At 51.3% G+C, this 20,441-nt stretch overlaps 1 protein-coding gene across 1 annotated transcript; it reads right to left on the reverse strand.

Annotated features, from left to right (window-relative positions):
• Positions 1-5,895: 5,895 nt before the first annotated feature.
• On the reverse strand, positions 5,896-12,222 carry ANGPTL4 (angiopoietin like 4). The gene is made up of 7 exons (XM_078443473.2): positions 11,707-12,222; positions 11,399-11,509; positions 11,128-11,245; positions 8,770-8,883; positions 8,306-8,401; positions 7,921-8,202; positions 5,896-6,559 (listed from the first exon to the last, which is right to left on the reverse strand). The coding sequence occupies exons 1-7, from the start codon at positions 12,046-12,048 to the stop codon at positions 6,378-6,380; spliced, it is 1,245 nt and encodes a 414-aa protein (XP_078299599.1). The 5' UTR covers positions 12,049-12,222; the 3' UTR covers positions 5,896-6,377.
• Positions 12,223-20,441: the final 8,219 nt, after the last annotated feature.

Genomic DNA, 20,441 nt, shown 5'->3' on the forward strand with positions numbered 1-20,441 from the left:
GCGTAGAGCTTATTAAAAAAAAGAAAAAAAAGAAAAAAAAGAAAAGAAATATATATATATATATATATATATATATATATATATATTTTTTTTTTTTATATTTTTATATTTATATAATCTCTTTAGTCCTCTGCCAGCAGAACATCAGCCCCATGAAGGCAAGGACTGTCTGTTACTGTGGGTGCTGTGTCCCCAGTGCTCAATGTATAGTTGATCAGTGATGAATAATATAACCAGAGAGCTCTGTGCTAGTTATTTTGTTATGACCATAATTGTAATTACTATAATTGCCTCCTAGCCCTCATCCCTGGATTGTCCAACAGGCATCTCAGACACTAATTTGGTCTCTTCTTCCAGGTCTACTCCTCCCCCTGTGACTGTGTTCTCCCCACGCCACCCCCTACTTCGTGCTGCTCCAATGCCCATCTCACAGCCAAAGGTCATGGACTCCTCTCTCTCCTCCTCTCTTAGTCCCCTGCTTCTTCCTCCCCTCTTTTCCCTCAGTTGCGTTATTCTGTTCCTCTTCCCTCCTAAATTTCTGACCACTTCTCACCCCCTCAATCCTAGACCTGTCGTTACTCCCTGGACCAGTACAGTTGTCCAGTACAGAATCTTTTTCCTGTACTCAAACTTGCCACCCCAAGATCAAGAGTCATACATTCTACCGACTGAGCCAGCCAGGCGCCCCAGTCAGAGCAGTCTTTTATTTTATCTTATCTTTTAAAGTTTATTTATTTGAGAGAGAGAGAGAGTGCATGCGCAATCAGGAGAGGGAGAGAGAGAGGGAGAGAAGGAATCCCAAGCAGGCTCTACAGGAGGCTCAGACTCAGGAACCCATGAGATCATGACCTGAGCCCAAATCAAGAGTCAGATGCTTAACGGTCTGAGCCACCCAGGAGCCCCTAGGGCCGTTTTTAAAAACATAAGTCAGATCGTCTCACTCTGCTGTTTAAAAACCTTTCGGTTCTTCCTTTAGTAAACATTTACTAAGCACATGCTAAGTGCCAGGTAGGACTCTAGGTGCTAAGGATGCAGTATCGAATGAGACAAAGTCCCAGCCCTCACAGAGCTGACAGTCTGATGGGGTCAGGCAGATGAAAAACCAGTAAACGACACGCACAAGGTAGTTTCAGAATGGGAGGCATGCAGTGAGGGGAATGACTCACATTATGTGATCGTGGCGTTCCTTAGCTAGGGACCCAGGGAAGGCATCCTGGAGCAGATGGCGTTTGCCCTAAGTTTGGGGAAAGGGGAGGAAATGGTGGGAACAGCATTTCAGGGCGGACACAACAGCAAGTGAGAGACTCTGATGGATCTGAACAGCCAGATGGCCGTGGTGGCTAGAGAGTTGGATCCAGGGACCAAGAGCTCAGAAGAGGTGAAAAAGCCGAGACCGGAAGCCAGACCAGAGTGGCCCCTCCCAGGCTTTGTCGGCACACTCCTGGGTGGCTGGCTTGAAGAGCACATTCCTGCTCAAATCCCCTCCCGCCCCCAGTTCACCATCCCCACTTCCTGCCCAAATGCTGCAGACAGGGGGCGCTATGCGCTGATTCCCCCAGCGAGCTTCACTTTCTGATGACGTCACTAGGCTTTTGATGTCACTGTGTCCTCTTCCTGGAACGTCCTCTCCCTCCCCCACCTTCTTGGTGGAATTTTCATCCTTCTTTGAAAATTGCCTGAAAAGTCATCTTCACCCTGAAGGTTTTTCTCCGGTCTGAGTCAGGGTCTCTTCTCCTGCCCCCAGCATAGCTCAGAGTAATAATAGTATTTGTAATGACGACTGATGTTTATATTGTGTACTCACTACTAGCCAGACGCTGTCTGGACTGCTTTTCATTTACTGCTGCATGAAATCCTCACAGCACCAGGAGAACAGAAAGGAGTGGGAATGGGGGGGGGGGTACCAGTGGCCCCCCCCCTCCCATTTTCCAGATGCAGGAGCTGAGGACACCAAGCTTTAGTACACAGTCTCTAGTCAACCAGGAGAATGACGTCACTGAAGAGCTGAATGGGTCTGGATTCACATCCTGGCTCTTGTTTGGTTCCCAGTCATGGTGGTTGTTCTTTGTGTTGTTCCTGGAGACGGAAGAGAGGAGGAGAAGGGACAGTTTGGGGGGGATGAGCTTTCTTGGCAGAGCTTGAGAATTAAAATGGCATAGGTGGGGGAACCCCCTCCCTGCCAACCTCCACAGACGGGACTTCCCACCAGTTCTAACCACAAGGGGCTCAAGGGAGACTATGCAAGCCCGCCTGGTATAGGACACCCCCAGACAAGGAGCCTGGAGGGAGTCTGGCCTCCAGCTGAGGAGTTCATCACCCGTACTCAGCCAGGCCCCCAGCGAAGTTACTGTGTCCCAGCATCATCCAGGAAGAGTCACAGGAGAAGAAAGTCACAGACTTTCCTTCTACCAAAAGAGGCCCCCTACTACCTTAGGAGCACTTAGGAGGCATATTAGAAAAATATATTCCCCTGTTAAAACAGCAGCTAAGGGACACCTGGGTGGCTCAGTCAATTAAGTGTCTGAAGTTTCTGACCCTTGATCTCAGTGTTGTGAGTTCAAGCCCCCTGCTGGGTATAAAGCCTACTTAAAAACAAAAACAAAAACAACAAACGAACAAAACACACACACACACACACACACACACACACACACACGCACACAGCAGCTGGGCCCTCAGGACACAGACAGATGTTGCCTTTCCCTAACATGTGTCCTGGAAATAAGGCATCACATATTCCAAGCCATAAGATATGAGTGACAATTGTAGGCAGTACATTAAACAGCATTGACCCACATGCTGAGAAAGTCTTAACTTTTTCCCAGTTTTGAAGTATTTTATCATCTATCAAGGAGAAAGGCTTCTTTCTTGCTCATCCATCCATCTTGAACAGTTTTCTAGCCCCATCCCCCCTTTTTATACAGAGCCCCGAGGCAGGCTGAGAGCCTTCAGAAGGCAACAGGATCTGGCTAGAATTTTCTTGCCCACATTTTACTGTGAAGTTTTAAAAATGCGTAGAAAAATGGGAAGAACTGTACAGAGAATACCCAGATTCCACTATTAACATTTTGCTTTATTATACATCCATCTCTCTATCCAACCAGCCATCATCTTATTTTTTGATGCATTTCAAAGAAAATTGAAAATTTGGAGGACTCTAATGTATAGCATGGTGATTTTAGTTAGTACTTGAAAGTTGCTAAGAGAGGAGACATTAAATGTTCTCACCACAGGGGTGCCTGGGGGGCTCAGTCAGTCGAGCATGCAACTCTTGATTTTGGCTAAGGTCATGATTTCATGCTTCTGTGAGTTTGAGCCCCACATCCGGCCCCGTGCTGGCAGTATGGAGCCTTCTTGCGATTCTCTCCCCCGCCCCCCCCCCCCCCCAACAACAACAAAAAGAAAGAAAGAAAGAGAACTATGTGATGTGATGGAAGTGTTAGCTACCACTAGGGTGGTAATCATTTCACAATATATAGGTGTATGAAATCAACACATTGTACACCTTAAACTTACACAATATCATATGTCAGTTGTATCTAAAAAAGCTGGGGGAAAAAATAAAAGAAAGTTGAATACATTAGTCTACTTCCCCTGTAAACACTTCAGCATGCATGTCATCAACTCGAGTTCAATATTTGTTTATGGTTTTTTTTGTGTTTTCTTCTTCTAAGGTGAAAATTACATATAATGCAATATAGATCTTCAGTGTCCATTCACAGAGACAAAGGCATATGGCGGAGTAACCCATCTCTAGGAAGGCTCAGAACGTCACCATCACTGGAGAAGTCTGCCTCATGCTCACTTCTCAGTCAAATCCCACCCATTTTTCCAGTGTCAACCACTATTTGTATTTTCCCCCCCCCCAAAAGTGCCTCACTTTGGACCATCAATTACAGGCCAAACTGTCTGTGATAGGAAGGGCTTTGAAGGTAAGCTTGGTGAGAGCAGGAATCTTTTTGTTCACTAGGATTTAGTTTCCAAGCACTTACTACAAGGGTTTGGCATGTAGTAAGAACTCTATAAATATGAGTTGAATTTCTATACATATTTTTATGTACGTAAGGCCAACTTTTAAAAAAAGCCAACTTAGGGGCACCTGGGTGGTTCAGTCAGTTAGGCCTCTCTTTTTTTTTTTTTTTTTTTTTTTTTAGCTTATTTGTTTACTTTGAGAGAGAGAGAGAGCAGGGGAGGGGCAGAGAGAGAGAATTCGAGAGAATTCCAAGCAGGCTCCACACCGTCAGCACAGAGCCCGATGTGGGGCTCGAACTCATGAACTGTGAGACCGTGACCTGAGTCAAAACCAAGAGTTGGATGCTTTTTTTAATTTTTTAATGTACATTTATTTATTTATTTATTGTTGAGAGACAGAGAGAGACAGAGCACAAGTGGGGGAGGGGCAGAGAGAGAGAGGGAGACACAGAATCCCAAGCAGGCTCCAGGCTCTGAGCTGTCAGCACAGAGCCTGAGGTGGGGCTCGAACTCACAAACCGTGAGATCATGACCTGAACCGAAGTCGGACGCTTAACTGACGGAACTACCCAGGCGCCCCCACAAGAGTTGGATGCTTAACCAACTGAGCCACCAGGCCTCTGTGCGGGCTGTGCAGAGCCTGCTTGGGATTCTCTCTCTCTCTCTGCCCCTTCCCCTCTCAAAATAAATGAACATTTTTTTTCTTTTTTTTTTTTTTTAATTTTTTTAACGTTTTATTTATTTTTGAGACAGGGAGAGACAGAGCATGAACAGGGGAGAGTCAGACAGAGAGAGACACAGAATCTGAAACAGGCTCCAGGCTCTGAGCTGTCAGCACAGAGCCCGACGTGGGGCTCGAACTCACGGACCGAGAGATCATGACCTGAGCCGAAGTCGGCCGCTTAACCGACTGAGCCACCCAGGCGCCCCTAAATGAACATTTTTGAAAAATAAAAAATAAATAAAAGAGCCAACTTAACGGAAAACTTTGGCTGATGTGGCAAAAAATGTAAAGAATCTACCCAAAGCACTGCTTTCATGTAAACACTAGAACTATACTGGCCAATATGGTGGTCATTAGCCTCTTGGCTACTGAGCCCTTGCAATACGGCCAGTCCAAATTGAGATGTGTCATAAGCATAAAATAAATGTTGGATTCCAAAGCCTTAGTACAAAAAACAAGCAGTGTCAAATATCTCATTAATGACTTGTATATCACTCACATGTTGAAATGATAATATTTTGGTTACATTGGGCTTGATAAAAATACATTTCTAAAATTAATTTCATGTTTCCTTTTTTTTCTTTGTTTTTTTTCTCCCTTTTTTAAAATGTGACTATTAGAAAAAAATTAAAATGCATGACTCACATTATATTTCTATCAGATGGCTGGGTGCTAAAAAGTTCATTGTGATTCACATGTGTTAGTATGATGAAGAAGGCGTTCTCAGGGCGCCTGCATGGCTCAGTCAGTTAAACATCCAGCTGTTGATTTTGGCTCCGGTCACGGTCTCAGGGTTTCGTGGGTTGGTGCCCTGCGTCAGACTCTGTGCACTGACGGGAACGCAGCCTGCTTGGGATTTCCCTCTCTCCCTCTCTCTCTGCCTCCCCCCGCTGCTCATGCTCTAGCTCTCTCAAAATAAATAAATAAATAGATAAACTTAAAAAGAGGGGGGGCGGGGTTCTCATTTTCTCTATTACCTGCTTCTAGAAGGACTGAATGAGGGTCTTGGTTTTTGAAAAACAAAAATTGAGATCCACATCGTGAAATAATAAATGGAGGAAATTGAAATCAGTTGTAGGACCAATCGGCATTGTCCTCGAAGGACCTGGGAGTGTTCCCCCTCTACCCTGGGAACGTATTTATGTGGACTTTGAAACTGCCCACTTTTAAAACAAACCGGAGGACACAGGAGAACGAAATGTGCTGAGGTTGCTTTTATTGCAAGAATTGGGTGAGCTCCACCCGGATGTCATTGGCACCGGCTCATCCCACAGCACCCACACACGAGAGCACTGTGAGGGCACTGGGGGCCCACGGGAGCCCTGGTCCCCCAGCCAGTCAATGTGACTGAATCCGCCGTCGAGGGCTGGCTCGGCTGCCCCCGAGTGGTCCCTCTGTGTCCTCGACTCCTTAGGCGGGCAAGAAGCGGGCCTCAATGCCCCTCCGTCTCACGCTTCCTGGCTCTGTGCCCTGCAACCCTGTAGCTCTGCCCTCAGAGGGTATCACTTGCACCCCGCCACTCAGAAAGGGGGCATCTCCAGTCGTGAGCATCTTCTCTGTCCGTGAGGCTCCAGATGGCCCCCGTCTCGAGCCCCTGCCTGAGCGGGGAGTGGCCACACGCTGGGCCAGAGTCAAAGTCACTGTTGTCTACGAGCCTGGGAGCCAGGCCCCAGTGGGGAGGCTAGGAGGCTGCTTCAGCCGCTGTCGGCTGGATCAGCATTGTGGTGGCCTGCAGCGGGTAGTAGCGGCCCCTCCAGGTCTTCCAGAAGATGCCCTTCTTACGCTGCTGCCGCTGGTGTGGGATGGAACGGAAGTACTGTCCATTAAGGTTGGAATGGCCACAGCTGCCAAACCACCAGCCACCTGCCGGGGTCAGAGGAAAAGGAACTGGTCAGGCTGGGGTCCCTGTGCCTCCACGGAGGCTGGGACCGAGAGGAGGCTGGGTGTTGGACTGCACAAACTTTTTATTTTTTTTGTAATCTGTATTTTTGAGAGAGAGACAGAGCGTGAGCAGGGGAGGGGCAGAGAGAGAGGGAGACACAGAAGAATCCGAAGCAGGCTCCAGGCCCTGAGCTGTCAGCACAGAGCCCGACGTGGGGCTTGAACCCACAAACCGTGAGATCATGACCTGAGCTGAAGTCGGACGCTCAACCGACTGAACCACCCAGGAGCCCCGGACTTTATAAACTTCAGAGGGGAAAACTTTTCTAGTGATGATCACACGACGTCCTGAAGGACCCCAGGTTGTGACAAAGGAGTTTCAGGGGCTCTGGACCCCTTCCCAGTAACTACAGCTTTTGTGTCTGTGACTGTGACGAGTTACTGTTCTGTACCTGACACGTGGGAAACGTTTATTAAAGACTTTCTGGGGTGCCTGGGTGGCTCAGTCGGTTAGTGTCTGACTCTTGATTTCAGCTCAGGTCATGATCTCAGGGTTCGTGAGTTTGGGCCCCACATCTACACTGACAGTGTGGAGACTGCTTGGGATTCTCAGTCTCCCTTTCTCTCTCTGCCCCTCCCCTGCACATTCTCTCTCTCTCTCTCTCTCAAAATTAAACAAATATTTAAAAAAAAGACTTTCTATGATCATCGTCCATTTCTTCAACTTATATTTGATCAAACCATATAAAATTACTAGTATTCCATCATTTTTTGACCCACCAAAAAAGCAATGTCATATATTTCACTTTACAGAGCCTGGGTTCTGCCTCCAATTTCATTACAACAGGGTCGGGGGGCCTGGGTGGTCAATCTTGACTTCAGCTCAGGTTGTGATCTCATGGTTCATGAGTTCGGGCCCTGTGTCAGGCTCTGAGCTGACAGCAAGGAGCCTGCTTGGTATTCTCTCTCCCTCTCTCTCTGCCCCTCCCCTACTTGCTCTCTCTCTCGCTCTCAAAATAAATAAACTAAAAAACAAAAACAAAAGCCAACACAGGGTTTATCTTGGTGGCTGGGCCACATGCCGGCCACTATCCCACAAATGTCATCTCAAGGTAATCCTATGGAGTGGGCATTGTGGTCATACCCAGTTTAAAGACGGGGAAACCGAAGGTGAGACAGGGTAATAAGTCAGTTGCCCAAAGACACACAGGAAGTTAGGAGAAAGGGGGCAGAGAACGGACGGCATTTGGCACTGAAGGCAGGACAGGGAAACACAGAGGCAGAGAGAGGAGGTCTCGACCTCGTGGTGCAAGGCAGGACAGGGAGGCACAGAGCTTGCTCACCGGAGAGGCTCTTGGCACAGTTCTTGTCCCCACGGAGGTCGTGGTCTTGATCCCAAGTGGAGAAGGGCAGGGAGAGGCCATTGGGTGCCACAGTGGTAGCACCCAGTTCACTGGCCACGGGAGCTGTGAGCTGCAGGCTGTAGGCTGTGTCCTCACCACCCAGATAGACGGGGAACTGCAGAGACTCCGCATTGCCCTCCCAGTCCTGCAACTGCACAGCCAGGCGGCTGCCGCGGTCCCCCGTGATGCGGTGAACCTTCTCCAGGCCCAGCCAGAACTCACCTACAGGGGAGAGAGAGGCCCATAGGTGAGTCAGACCCACCTCCTCGCCCCCTCCTCCCCTCTCTGCCTCCGGCCCCCCCCGCCCCCGGCTGGAAACACCCACCTTGGGGGTCTCCGAAGCCAGCCTTGTAAGCTTCCCAGGGCTGGTTAAAGTCCACGGAGCCATCCTGGCGCCTCTGAATTACAGTCCAGCCTCCATCTGCCCAGAGAGGTGCAACGACATCAGGAGGCCGCTTTTTGCAGGGGACCCCGACTTCCCATCTGGCTCTCAAACCCTAAACTGCCTCCAAACCCAGCGAGGGCCAAGGTCTTCTCATTCACCCCAGCAGGACTAGAGGAAGGTGGTTAAAGGTGGGCTGGCCAATGTGCAAGGGGCTCAGCCTAGACATTGTCCCAAGGCCCCAGGAGGGAGGAGAGGAGGGAGGGAGCGTTAGAAATCTAGGAAGTTTCTCTAGGTCCACTGAACCTGGCTCAAGCCTGGGTGGTGGCGGGGAGCTGCATTTGATTGGAATGGCAATAGGGCCCATGACAGGATGCAGGGCACCCCAGCGGGCCAGCACATCCTACCTGAGGTCATCTTGCAGTTAACCAGGAAGGGTGGGGACCCCTGAGGCTGGATCTGGAACAGTCCACTTTGTCGCTCTCCCTCTTCAAACAGCTCTTGGCAGTCCCTGGGCAGTCCTGAAGGGCAGGCAAAGAGAGGGGCGGGGAGACTGAAGCAGGAGGGGCCTCAGGAAACAGGCATGTTAGGGGCTGGGCAGTGGGTGACAGGGGACATGAGGGGGTAATCCTGGGTTCACAGCATCCCCTGTCCTGGATGGCCCCTGAGCCACCCACCATCCTTCCTCCTCCCACACTGCATTCTCACCTCAGGCCACACAGCCAGCCTTGTATCACACACCCTCCTGCCACAGGGACTTTGCACATGCCCGTCTCTATGCCTGCACATGCCAGTCACATGCCAGAGAGATCTTCCCTCAGGACTTTCTTGCCTCATTCTAAAGATCCCAACTTCTAAAAGGGATGCCTTCCCTGACCCCCAGACCAGGCCAGGCTCCCAAAAGAAGCATCGGGGACTTCCTGCCCACAACACTGGAGTCATCCAGTGGTCTCCCCGCCACTGAATGAGGATTCCATGGGGCCAGGGACAGAGTGGCTCTTTGCCCACAGTCTGGCACCAGTGCCCAGGTTAATCCTGGCCCACAGTAGGTGTTTAATAAAGACTGGAGGCATGAGTGATTGAGAAGCCGGGCCAGGGTGGAGAAAATAGGAGTGGGGCTGAGCAGAAGCTCTCTGTTGGGGGGGGGGGGGGGGGCGGCGCTCTGCATGAGGCTTGCAAGGCCAGGGGCCCCACCTGGGATCCCAGGTAAAGGGGAAGGCAGGACTAAGGAACCTAGGAGGAAGACAAGGGAGGGAAAGAGGAGGGAGGGATGGCTGGGCTGTGCCCAAAGGCTGTGAAGTCCCCGCCCCCAGTCGAGCCTGGAAAGTAGGGAAAAGGTCGCCCGGGGGAGGGGAAGTCCGCGCTGAAGGGTGGGGGTAAGGGGGATGGGGGCGGGCCCAGAGTGACTGGAGACATTTTCCGGCCCCTGGAGCAGCTCCCCTTTCCCCTACTTTCCTCCCTTCCAATCGGGGGACGGCACCCGGCCAAAACCACCAATGTGGCTTCCATTAGAAGGAGCTGTTTGTCTCTCCAGCTCTGAACCTTCCCCTACTTGGCAGGGCTGAGCCCCAGGTCTGGGAGTCCCCAAACCCACGCATCCCCCACCGTCACATCCCCCAGCCCAGACCCGCGCCTGCTGGCCTGCTCCAAAGCCCCTCAAGGCACAGGGGCAGGGAGGGGGTTGGGACGGTGTATGGACCCTTACAGGCCCGGTGAGGGAAGGAGGAAGAGTGGGGTAGGGCGGGGTGGGGGGGGGGGGGGAGGAGGAAGAGTGGGGGAGGGGCAGCCCTCAAGACTAGGGAGCCGGCAGCGGGCAGCCAGCAGCCAGACCCAGGGTGTGAAGGGGGAATCCAAACTTTTACCCAGTTGGCTGTACACAGCCCCGGATGCCAGGCGGGGTGATGGGGTAGGAGGACTACAGGGAAGCCAGCCGGGTCTGGAGCCCCGAACTAAGGGTGGGGACAGAGACACCAGGAGCTGTGAGCCTGTGTCAGACACACGGAGACATGCTGGGGGGGGGGGGGGGGACAGGCAGGAGGTCTGGGGCGATCTGGGATGCACAATGAAAGACCCAGAGCTTGTGCTGATGGCAAAGGCTCATTCTCTGCAGGAATCGGGGTGATCAGGGACTTCGGGGACCAAGAGGGGAGTAAGGCACCAGGTGTGGGGGGCAGGAGCCCTGGATTTGTTAGAGATGCAAAAGCGAGTGGTGTGTCTGGCCAGGGAGATGGTGGTTACCTGCCTCCTAGAGTTACACTCCAAGATACCATTGGGGGGGGAGCCCCAGCTCAGAATCCCCCTCCCAGGAAGCCATCACTCTTCACCGTCAGAACTCCAGGCTCCATAGCTGTCACCCTCCTGTCCACCAGTGTGCCCTCAGAGAAGGTTCCAACCTTCAGGAAGGCGTCTCTGAGCTGCACCACCCCCTTCCCCACACCCCTGCAGCTCAAGTCCCTCCTGGACCCTCTTAAAGACCCCAAGCCCTGCTCCAGTTAGTGGCCAGCAGGGCTCCGGGGAAAGCCACTGGCTTGCCAGGAAGAAGGGTGGGGTGGCCGACCTGGTCAGGGTCAGGGATGATGAGGCGGGATGTGCCCTCATTAGCCCTTTACCAGAGACTAGTGAGCCCACAGGAACCCAGGGCCAGGTGGACAGGACAAGGAGGGGGACAGGAGTGGTGTGTGTGTGTGTGTGTGTGTGTGTGTGTGTGTGTGGTGGTGGTTGGGGGGAAGGAACTGCCAGAGGACAGCAGAGGGCTGGACACTCACTGTGCAGGCGGCTGATATTGTGAGCAGGGCCAACGAGCTGTGCCATTTTGGGTAGCCTCTTCTTCCTGCCAGGCTTGGCCATCCTGTGGCCCAGGTGCATGGGGGCCAGGAGGCTCACCTGGACAGGACAGGAGGAGGATGTCAGGTCTGGCTGGCTCCGGCCCCTCAACTTGCCTGGCTCTAGGTCCCCCCCTCCCCCCTCCCCCCCCCCCCCCCCCCCCACAGGACGAGCTTCGGCCTCCCTCCCAACCCCGGGGCAAGCATCAGGCACCTGGCTCTGCAGATTCTGGATTTTCAGGTGCTGCTTCTCCAGGTGCCGCTGCTGCTGGGCCACCTTGTGGAAGAGTTGCTCAATCCTGCCGTTCTGGGTCTTGAGCTGAGTCTGGGAGAGCGTGCGCACAGCACCGCGGTGAGGCCCCGACCTTCTGCGGCCAGCCTCTCCATTCATCGTCACTCGTCTGGCCTTCCAGCTCTCCCTCCCGAGAGACCCGGGCAGGGGAGCCCAGGGAGTCCCGGATGCGTCCCCCCTCCCGCCCACACTCTCCGAGACCCGCAGGAGGGCAGCGGGAGCCCACGTACCTGCAGGCTGCCGAGGGTCTCGGGGGCAGCCTCGCCACTGGGGCCCAGACCCTCGGGCGCGCGCGGGGGCGCGGCGGACCCCCCGGACTCCTTGCAGGCCGCCCCGCACGCGCCCAGACGCCGCTCCAGCGCGCCCAGCCGCCCCTGGGTGCGCTCCACGTGCTCGCGCAGCCCGTGGCCCAGCTGCAGGAGCCCGTGCGCCAGCACGTTCACCTCGTCCCAGGACGCGAAGCGCGGCGGCTCGGGAGGCTCGGCGGGCGCCGCGCGGCCCTGCGCGCTCAGCAGCCCGGCGGTGGCGGCGCACAGCACCAAGGCTGCCGAGGCCGTCGGCGCACGGCGCATCCTTCCGGGTGGCCCGGACGCGGGAGCGCAAGGCGGAGGCGCGGGCCGGAGAGTCGAGGGCTGGCGACGCGGGCGTCCTGGCGGAGAGTCACTGGCGTTCAGAAGCCGCAAGGAAGGCTCCGATCACAGCCGCCAGCCTTTGGGGCTTGGCTAGTCCCCGCGACGCCCCCTTTTTATAAGCCCGCGGAGAGAGGGAAAGGGGAGCCTCGGAGGCGGGGCGCAGGGAGTGCCGGGGGCGGGGCGTGCGGCCGGGGGTAGGGTTCTGGGAGCCAGCGGCCGGGGAGTCGGGGGTGGGGGGCGCCCTCGGGGTGCAAAACTCTGGCTCCTCCAGCAGGCCCTGGAGCGTCTCCTCTGCGGACCGTGGAAGACGTGACCCTCACGGGGGCCCCCTTCCAAACACCGGAATCCCAAACCCTCCACGCTGCACCCGCCGCGCTCAGCGGTACCCGTGACCCCCCACCCCCCTCCCCAAGTCAAAAGCTGGAGAGAGAGACGAATAAGAAAGGGCCCCGGTGCGCTGAGTCCAGCCAGGCCGGGCAGGCCCGGGACACCTGAAACATCCCCGCCCCCGGAGACTTCTCGGAGAGCAGCTCGCGACCAGGCTGGACGACCAGGGAGACGACTCTGGGCCCCCACGCTCCTTCCCGCTCAAGGATTCGTCACTGCAGATGTGTTTGTCGGATCCCCTGACGTCCCTCATCCCGCTTCCCACAACTGAGTGCCCCTTCGGGGTGGCTCCCGGTCTATCTTGTTAAGACTCCAGCTCAGGGCTCACTCCCCCGCTTGCCCCCCACCCCCACCCAGGGTCTGCAGTGTCGTGAGCCTTTTCCTGTATCAAAGCAGAAACCTCAGAACAGGAAGAGGTGATACACGGAAAGAAGGGCTCCTAACTCCTCATTCATTTATTCACTCATTCACTCATTCACTCATTCAACAAACAGTCCCTCTGTTCTGTAAGAGAGAGCCCAACACTCTGAGCCTGGGGTAGGGGCAAACTTGGAACAAAGGAAGAACTAAGGCTGTGGGGCCGACCATGTTCATTCCAAAAGGCTAAGCGTTCGCTTAACAAACGTTGACTAAATTCCTCCCCTCCCTCCCGTCCTGCTCCACTATACTCTGTTGGGAAATTGAGGCTGGCAAAGAAAAACTTGCCTGCCAGGAAGAACCCCCAGGCAGGTTGGCTTGGCACACGGGGCGGTGAGAAGAACAGAGTTGACTCAGCAGGGCTCAGAGCCAGCTCAGTCTCTGGAATCTGAAACTGCATGCCCCGGGGCTGACGTGCGGGTCACCACTCATACACTTGGCCGGGCTGGATGCCAGGGCGGCTGATCCCGGCAGCAGTGACAGGCAGATGGGAAGGGCGGCAAGGAAAACCTCTGCATGGAGTAGGTCCAGACAGCCACCATCTGCCCTGGCAGCCCGCCTGTCCACCCCCGACATCCTGGCCTCTCTCTGAGGCGGTGACATAACTCTCAGGGTGTGCTCTTTTCTTCCGTGGCTTCTCGCCCTGAAAGAAATGATCAGTTACCTTCTCAACCTGACGGCCTTTTCTCTCCACTCACTTTTCAGGGGCTTCTTCCTTTGTGCCATGTTTCACAGGGCACAGAACCCGCCAGAAGCTTTTAGAGGCACCTGATGTGAACATGGCCCAGAAGAAATTTTCCAGGGACCCGGAGCTGGCTCTGGATTGCATTCTAAAAACTGTTCTGGGCTGCCTGGGTGGCTCAGTCGGTTGAGTGACCAACTTCTACTCAGGTCATGATCTCACGATTTGTGGGTTCGAGCCCCGCGTCGGACTCTGTGCTGACAGCTCAGAGCCTGGAGCCTGCTTCGGATTCTGTGTCTCTGTCTTTCTCTTCCCCTCTCCGCCCCCACCCCCCCCCCCCCGGTCTCTCAAAAATAAATAAATATATTTAAAAATTGTTTTAAATAATAAATAAAAACTGTTCTGTGGAACATACTCTCTGGCCCAGCAGTGACACTGTTGCTCTGATCAATTGTTTCTTTTTTTAAGCTTACTTATTTGAGAGAGAGAGCATTCTAAGCAGGTTCTGAGGTATCTGCAAAGAGCCTGACATGAGGGTCGATCCCACAAACCGTGAGATCATGACCTGAGCTGAGATCACCCAGACACCCTGATCAATTGTTTCTTGAGCACCTACTGGGACGGCTGCTGTACTGGGACCATAATGGTGAGTAAGACAGTCCTATCCAGCAGGTTGGCTACTTTGGTCAAAGCAAATAGCATTAGAAAGGTGACATACGAAACAAAAGAAAAAAAGGAAGGTGACATAGGGCCTGGAATCTCTCACCAAACCTGGGAAGCAGTGAAATGAACTTTTTTTTTTGCCTGTCTGTGGGCAGTTGAATCTCCCGACCTTTGGGAGATTTCAATCTGGCACCGTACGTGCTCTCATGAAGAGTGTCTTTAAGGGGCACCTGGGTGGCTCAGTTGGTTAAGCCTCCGACTCTTTAAAAAAATTTTTTTTTTTACATTTATTTATTTTTGAGAGACAGAGTGAGACAGAGCACAAGCAGGGGAGGGGCAGAGAGAGAAGGAGGCACAGAATGTGAAGCGGGCTCCAGGCTGTGAGCTGCCAGCACAGAGCCCGACGCGGGGCTCGAACCCACAAACCGGGAGAACATGACCTGAGCTGAGGTTGGACACTTAACACACTGAGCCATCGAGGTGCCCCCTGGCTCAGGTCTTGATCTCAGGGTTGTGAGCTGGGGCCCACACTGGGCGTGGAGGCTACTTTAAAGAACAAAAAAAAAAAGGAAGAAAAAGAAGTGTCTTTCCATCTGTGTCTCTAGAACCTGAGTTAGTAGAGGAGCCCAGTCCCTCTTCACTAATCCCTGAGCATTGGGTCTCCTGGTGGGTGAGTCAGGAAGGGTTGATCTGTTAGCAGACAGGCTGCTTAGGATAGAAATAGCGAACACCTACTGTGTCCTTCATTTATGCCGAGTGTTATGCTTTGTCCTAAAGTGATTATATGTTCGCTTAATCCTAATAGCAACGCCAAATGAGTTGGGAACTCTTATTCTATTTTATAGGTGAGGACTAGATAAAAGAGAGATTAAGTGCTTGTTCAAATTCTCACAATTTTCCAGACAGAGCTAGGATTTGAAGCCGGGCTAGCCGACTCCCAACTGTGCTCTTGGCAGCAATGCCACTCTGCCTTTGTCCCTAGTAGCCCAGTGATCCTCGCCTCCTGATATCCATGCTCTTCTATGCTTCCCCCCCCGGTGTAGGCGATAGGATATTATTGAGACGATGGTGTGTGCGACTTCCTAGGTTAGATCATAAAGAACGCGTGGCTTCTGTCGTGTTCTTTATTTTTAAAAAAATTTTTTAACATTTATTCATTTTCTTGAGAGACACAGATCATGAGTAGGGGGAGGGGCAGAGAGAGAGGGAGACACAGAATCCGAAGCAGGCTCCGGGCTCCGAGCTGTCCTCGCAGAGCCCCGCGACGTGAACTCATGAACCGTGAGATCGTGACCGGAGCTGAAGTCGGCCGCTTAATCGACCGAGCCACCCAGGTGCCCCTCTTTTTTTTTTTTTTTTTTTTTTTTTGTTGTAAATTTTTAAATTTTGAAATCATTTCAACTTACAGAAATGTTGCAAGAAGACGTCATGGGCGTCCTGTATACTCTTCATAGAGATTCACCAATTGTCAACTTGTTCTACTAAGTTTATTGTTCTATCTATAAATTCCATGTACATATATAGATACGTAACACACATACTATGTGTATATATATATATATGTATACATGTATGTACACATATGTATACATATATATACACACACACACAAATATTTTGAGAGATGCATATAACAAGCCTTTATGGAGACATATTATAATATACACGTTTATCTGTAGAGAGCTACATATGTATATAGATAACATAAACAGAGACATACACAATGCACATATATAATACACACACATATATGTAGGGATGTATTCCTATACACAGATATATGTATAACACAAACTCCATATGTATATGGAGAGAGTCACCTGCACCACAACACTGTTTGCAACATCAGGAAATATGACCTGGACACATTGCCGTTATCTAATCTATAGTCCATATTCCACCATATCCTTTACAGCCGTGTTTTCCACCGGGATCCCATCCAGGATCATGCACAGCATTTTATTTCTGTCCCTTTAGCTCCCTTAATCTGGAACGGCTCCAGGGTCCTTCTCTGTCCTTCACAGCATCGACATTTTTGAAGTGTACACACCAGTTATTTATAGACTATCCCTCACTTGCGTTTGTCTGATGTTTCCTCCCGATTAGACTTTTTTTTTTTTGACAGCTATATTTTGTCCTTCTCTGTGCCTAGCAGGAGGCCCGTGATGTCTGTCTGCCCCTTATTGGCACTGTTAATTGTGATTTTTAAAAATTTGTTTATTTTTGGAGTGCCTGGGTGGCTCAGTTGGCTAAGCGTCCAACTTCGGCTCAAGTCATGATCTCGGGGTCCGTGAGTTCGAGCCCCGCGTCAGGCTCTGTGCTGACAGCTCAAAGCCTGGAGCCTGCTTCGGATTCTGCGTCTCCCTCTCTCTGTGCCCCTCCCCCGCTCATGCTCTGTCTCTCTCAAAAATAAACATTACAAAATTTTTTAAAATTTTGTTTGTGTTTAAATGTTTATTTATTTATATTTATTTATTTTTTACAGTTTATTTATTTATTTATTTGAGACAGAGAAAGCACAAGCAGGGGGAGCAGCAGAGAGAAGGGGAAAGAGAATCCCAAGCAGGGCCCAAACTCAGGAATCCTGAGATCATGACCTGAACCCAAATCAAGAGTCGGCCACTCAACCGACTGAGCCTCCCAGGGGCCCCTAAATGTCTATTTGTTTTTGAGAGAAAGACAGAGCGTGAGCGGGGAAGGGGCAGAGACAGAGAGGGGGACAGAGGAACTGAAGCAGGCTCTGTGCCGACAGCATAGGGTCCAATGTGAGGCTCGAACTCACGAACCATGAGATCATGACCTGAGCCGAAGTTGGGCACTCAACCTGCTGAGCCACCCAGCTGCCTCCCAGGTTTGCTTTTTTATTGAGGTATAATTGACGTATAACCTTATCTTAGTTTCAGGTGTGCAACATCATGATTCCATATTTGTATCTATTGTGAAATGGTCACCACTGTAAACTGATTACCATCCGTCACTCTACATAGTTATAAAACTTTTTTGTTCTGGCGATGAGAACTTTTAAGATCTACTCTCTTAGCAGCTTTCAAATATGCACTACAGTGTTATTAACTATAGTCACCTTGCAGTACCTTATATCCCCAGGACTTATTTATTTTATAACGAATTTATTCTAAAACTGAAAGTTTTCTCTAATTGTGATGATTTTAACCACTTAAATTTTCTAACTTTACTTATTTATTTTGAGAGAGAGAGAGAGTACACGCGTGGGCAGAGAGAGAGAGAGAGAGGGAGAGAATCCAAGCAGGTGCACCATCAGCACATGTCCCGACGTGGGATTCAAACTCATAAACTGTGAGATCATGACCTGAGCCAAAATCGAGAGTCAGATGCTTAACCCACTGAGCCACCCAGGAACCACTTGACCATTTAATTTTAATACTGGATGGTCAGTCATGGGGGAAGCATGAGAACCTAGGAGAGCACAGAAAAGGGAGCAGTCCCATCGGGCAAGGCTTCCTGGGGCAGAGGCCCGGAAGCTGACGATAGTAAGATCAACCCGATGGGAGACGGTAAGGAATGAATGACCCAGATTGGGGGAAGAGTGTGAAAAATGCACTATAGCCTGGGACACGTGCCCAATCCGTCCCAGATGAGACCAGAGGGACACGGGAGCTATGTATGCGGACCCCCCCAAGGGAGGTTGCTGGCCTGTGTCTGGGAAATGACCCCCACCACCTCTAGCCCCTGTTCATGCCCTTTCCTGCCAGCCTCTAGTCATATCCAGGTCACCAGGAAAGGTCAGCCAGAGAGCAGCAGGCTCAGAGGCTCAGGGAAAAAAGGATGAGTCAGATTGTGGGCTGGGTCCCCAGAAAGGGCTGGGGCAGACTGCACCCTGCCTCCCTGCCTCAGTCCTAGTCTGGGAGCTTGTGTGCACATGAACCTGGGCAGCCTTTACATCGAGGGCCAACAACTTTGAACTCCTTAAAGAAGAAATAATAACCATAGCAGTGCATGTTTATTTAAAGATTTCATTTTCTGGGCGCCTGGGTGGCTCAGTCGGTTAAGCATCCAGTCCGACTTCAGCTCAGGTCCTGCCCTCACGGTTCAGGGGTTCAAGCCCTGTGTTGGGCTCAGGGCTGACAGCTCGGAGCCTGGAGCCTGCTTCGGATTCTGTCTCTGTCTCTCTCTCTGTCCCTCCCTCTGTTCACACTCTCTGTCTCTCTGAAAATCAATCAATCAATCAATCAAAAAAAAAAATTGTTATGAGGGGAACACCTGGGTGGCTCAGTTGGTTGAGCACCTGACTTGATTTTGGCTCAGGTCATGATCTACCATTGTAAGATTGAGCTCTGCATTGGGCTCCAAGCTAAGCACGGAGACTGCTTCGGATTCTCTCTCTCCCTCTCTCTCTCCTCCTCTCCTGCTCATGCTCTCTCTTTCTCAAAATAAGTTAATAAATATTTAAAATAGTTGTTATAGGGACGCCTGGCTGGCTCACCAGTAGAGCCTGCAACTCTTGATCTCAGGGTGGTGAGTTGAAGACCCATGTTGGGTGTGGAGCCTACTTTTAAAAAAAGGGGGGGGGGGCGCACCTGGGTGGCTCAGTTGATTAAGCGTCTGACTTGGGCTCAGGTCATGATCTCCCAGTCCATGAGTTTGAGCCCCATGTCACGTTGTGCACTGACAGCCCGGAGCCTGCTTCAGATTCTGTGTCTCCCTCTCTCTCTGCCCCTCCCTGACTCACGCTCTCTCTCTCTCTATCTCTCTCAAAAATAAATAAACATTAAAGAGAGAGAGAGAGAGGTCCTGGGCAGCTCAGTTGGTTAAGCACCCAACTTCAGCTCAGGTCATAAACTCATGGTTTGTGGGTTCAAGCCCCGCATCAGGCTCTCTGCTGTCAGCACAGAGCCCCCTTCAGATCCTCTGTCTCCCCTACTCTTTGCCCCTCCCCTGCTGCGTGGAGGGCTCTCTCTCTTCCTCTCAAAAATAAGTAAACATTTAAAGAGAGAGAGAGAGAAAAAAAATAAGAAATTGTTACAGACAGAGGCCCCTGGGTGGCTCCGTTGGTTAAGCGTCCAACGCTTGATTTTGGCTCAGGTTGTGATCTCACACTTCAGGAGTTCAAGCCCCATATTGGGCTCTGCACTGACATCGCGGACCCTGCTTGGTATTCTCTGTCTCCCTCTCTCTCTGCCTCTCTCTCTGTGTCTCTCTCTCAAAAATAAATAAATAAACTGAAAACAGTTGTTATGGATAAAATGTTGTGTTCCCTTACAATTCATTTGTTGAAGCCCTAACCCCCGCAGTGTGATCAATGTGTTGGTACTTGGGGTTGGGGGCTTTCCTGGGGGGTTAGGTTGTGAAGCATTGGTGCTCTTATAAAAAGAGATACATAGAGACACACGTGAGGAGGAAGGGAGGAAGTGGTTGCCTACAAGCCACGAAGAGAGCTCTCCCCAGGAACCGAATTCACCAGCATCTTGATCTTGGACTTCCAGCCTCCAGAACTGTGAGAAATAAAGATCTGTTGTTTAAGCCACTCATCCTGTGCCACTTTGTTATGGCAGCCAAAGATGATGACTACAGCATGCTGAAGTGTAATCAACGTGCCACAATCTGGTATGTTTCAAGGGCACAAGGTAATTGACATTGATACATATACATATACACACACGCCTGTGAGACTATCACCATAATCTGGGTAATGGACGTATCTGTCACACCCAAAACCTTCCTTGTGCTTCTTGGGAACCCTTCTCACTGGCTTTTCCCACTTTTCCCACGTACTCAGGACCTGTTTTCTATCGCTACAGGTTACATTACTTTTTCTAGAATTTTGTATCACTGGAATCACATAGACTAATTTTTTTTGAGGGGGGTCTGGCTTCTTTCACTCAGCATGATTACTTTGAGATTCATCCTTGTTGGAGCGTGTATCAGTAATTTATTTTTTTATTTAATTTGTAGGCTCCAAACCCAGGATGGAGCCCAACGCAGGGCCTGAACTCAGGACCCTGAGATCAAGACCTGAGCTGAGATCAAGAGCTGGACGCTTAACCAACTGAGCCACCCAGATGCCCCTGTAGTGTATTTATTTTTAATGCTAATGCGAATAAAGCACAGTATCATTATCCATTCATCTGTTGAAGGACATGTAGGTTATTTCCCACTAAATAAAGTTGCTATGGACATTCATGTACAAGTTTTTGATTGGATAACG

This window comes from Panthera onca, chromosome A2 (genome assembly GCF_046562875.1).
Source record: "Panthera onca isolate mPanOnc1 chromosome A2, mPanOnc1 haplotype 2, whole genome shotgun sequence".
NCBI classification, from domain to species: domain Eukaryota; kingdom Metazoa; phylum Chordata; class Mammalia; order Carnivora; family Felidae; genus Panthera; species Panthera onca.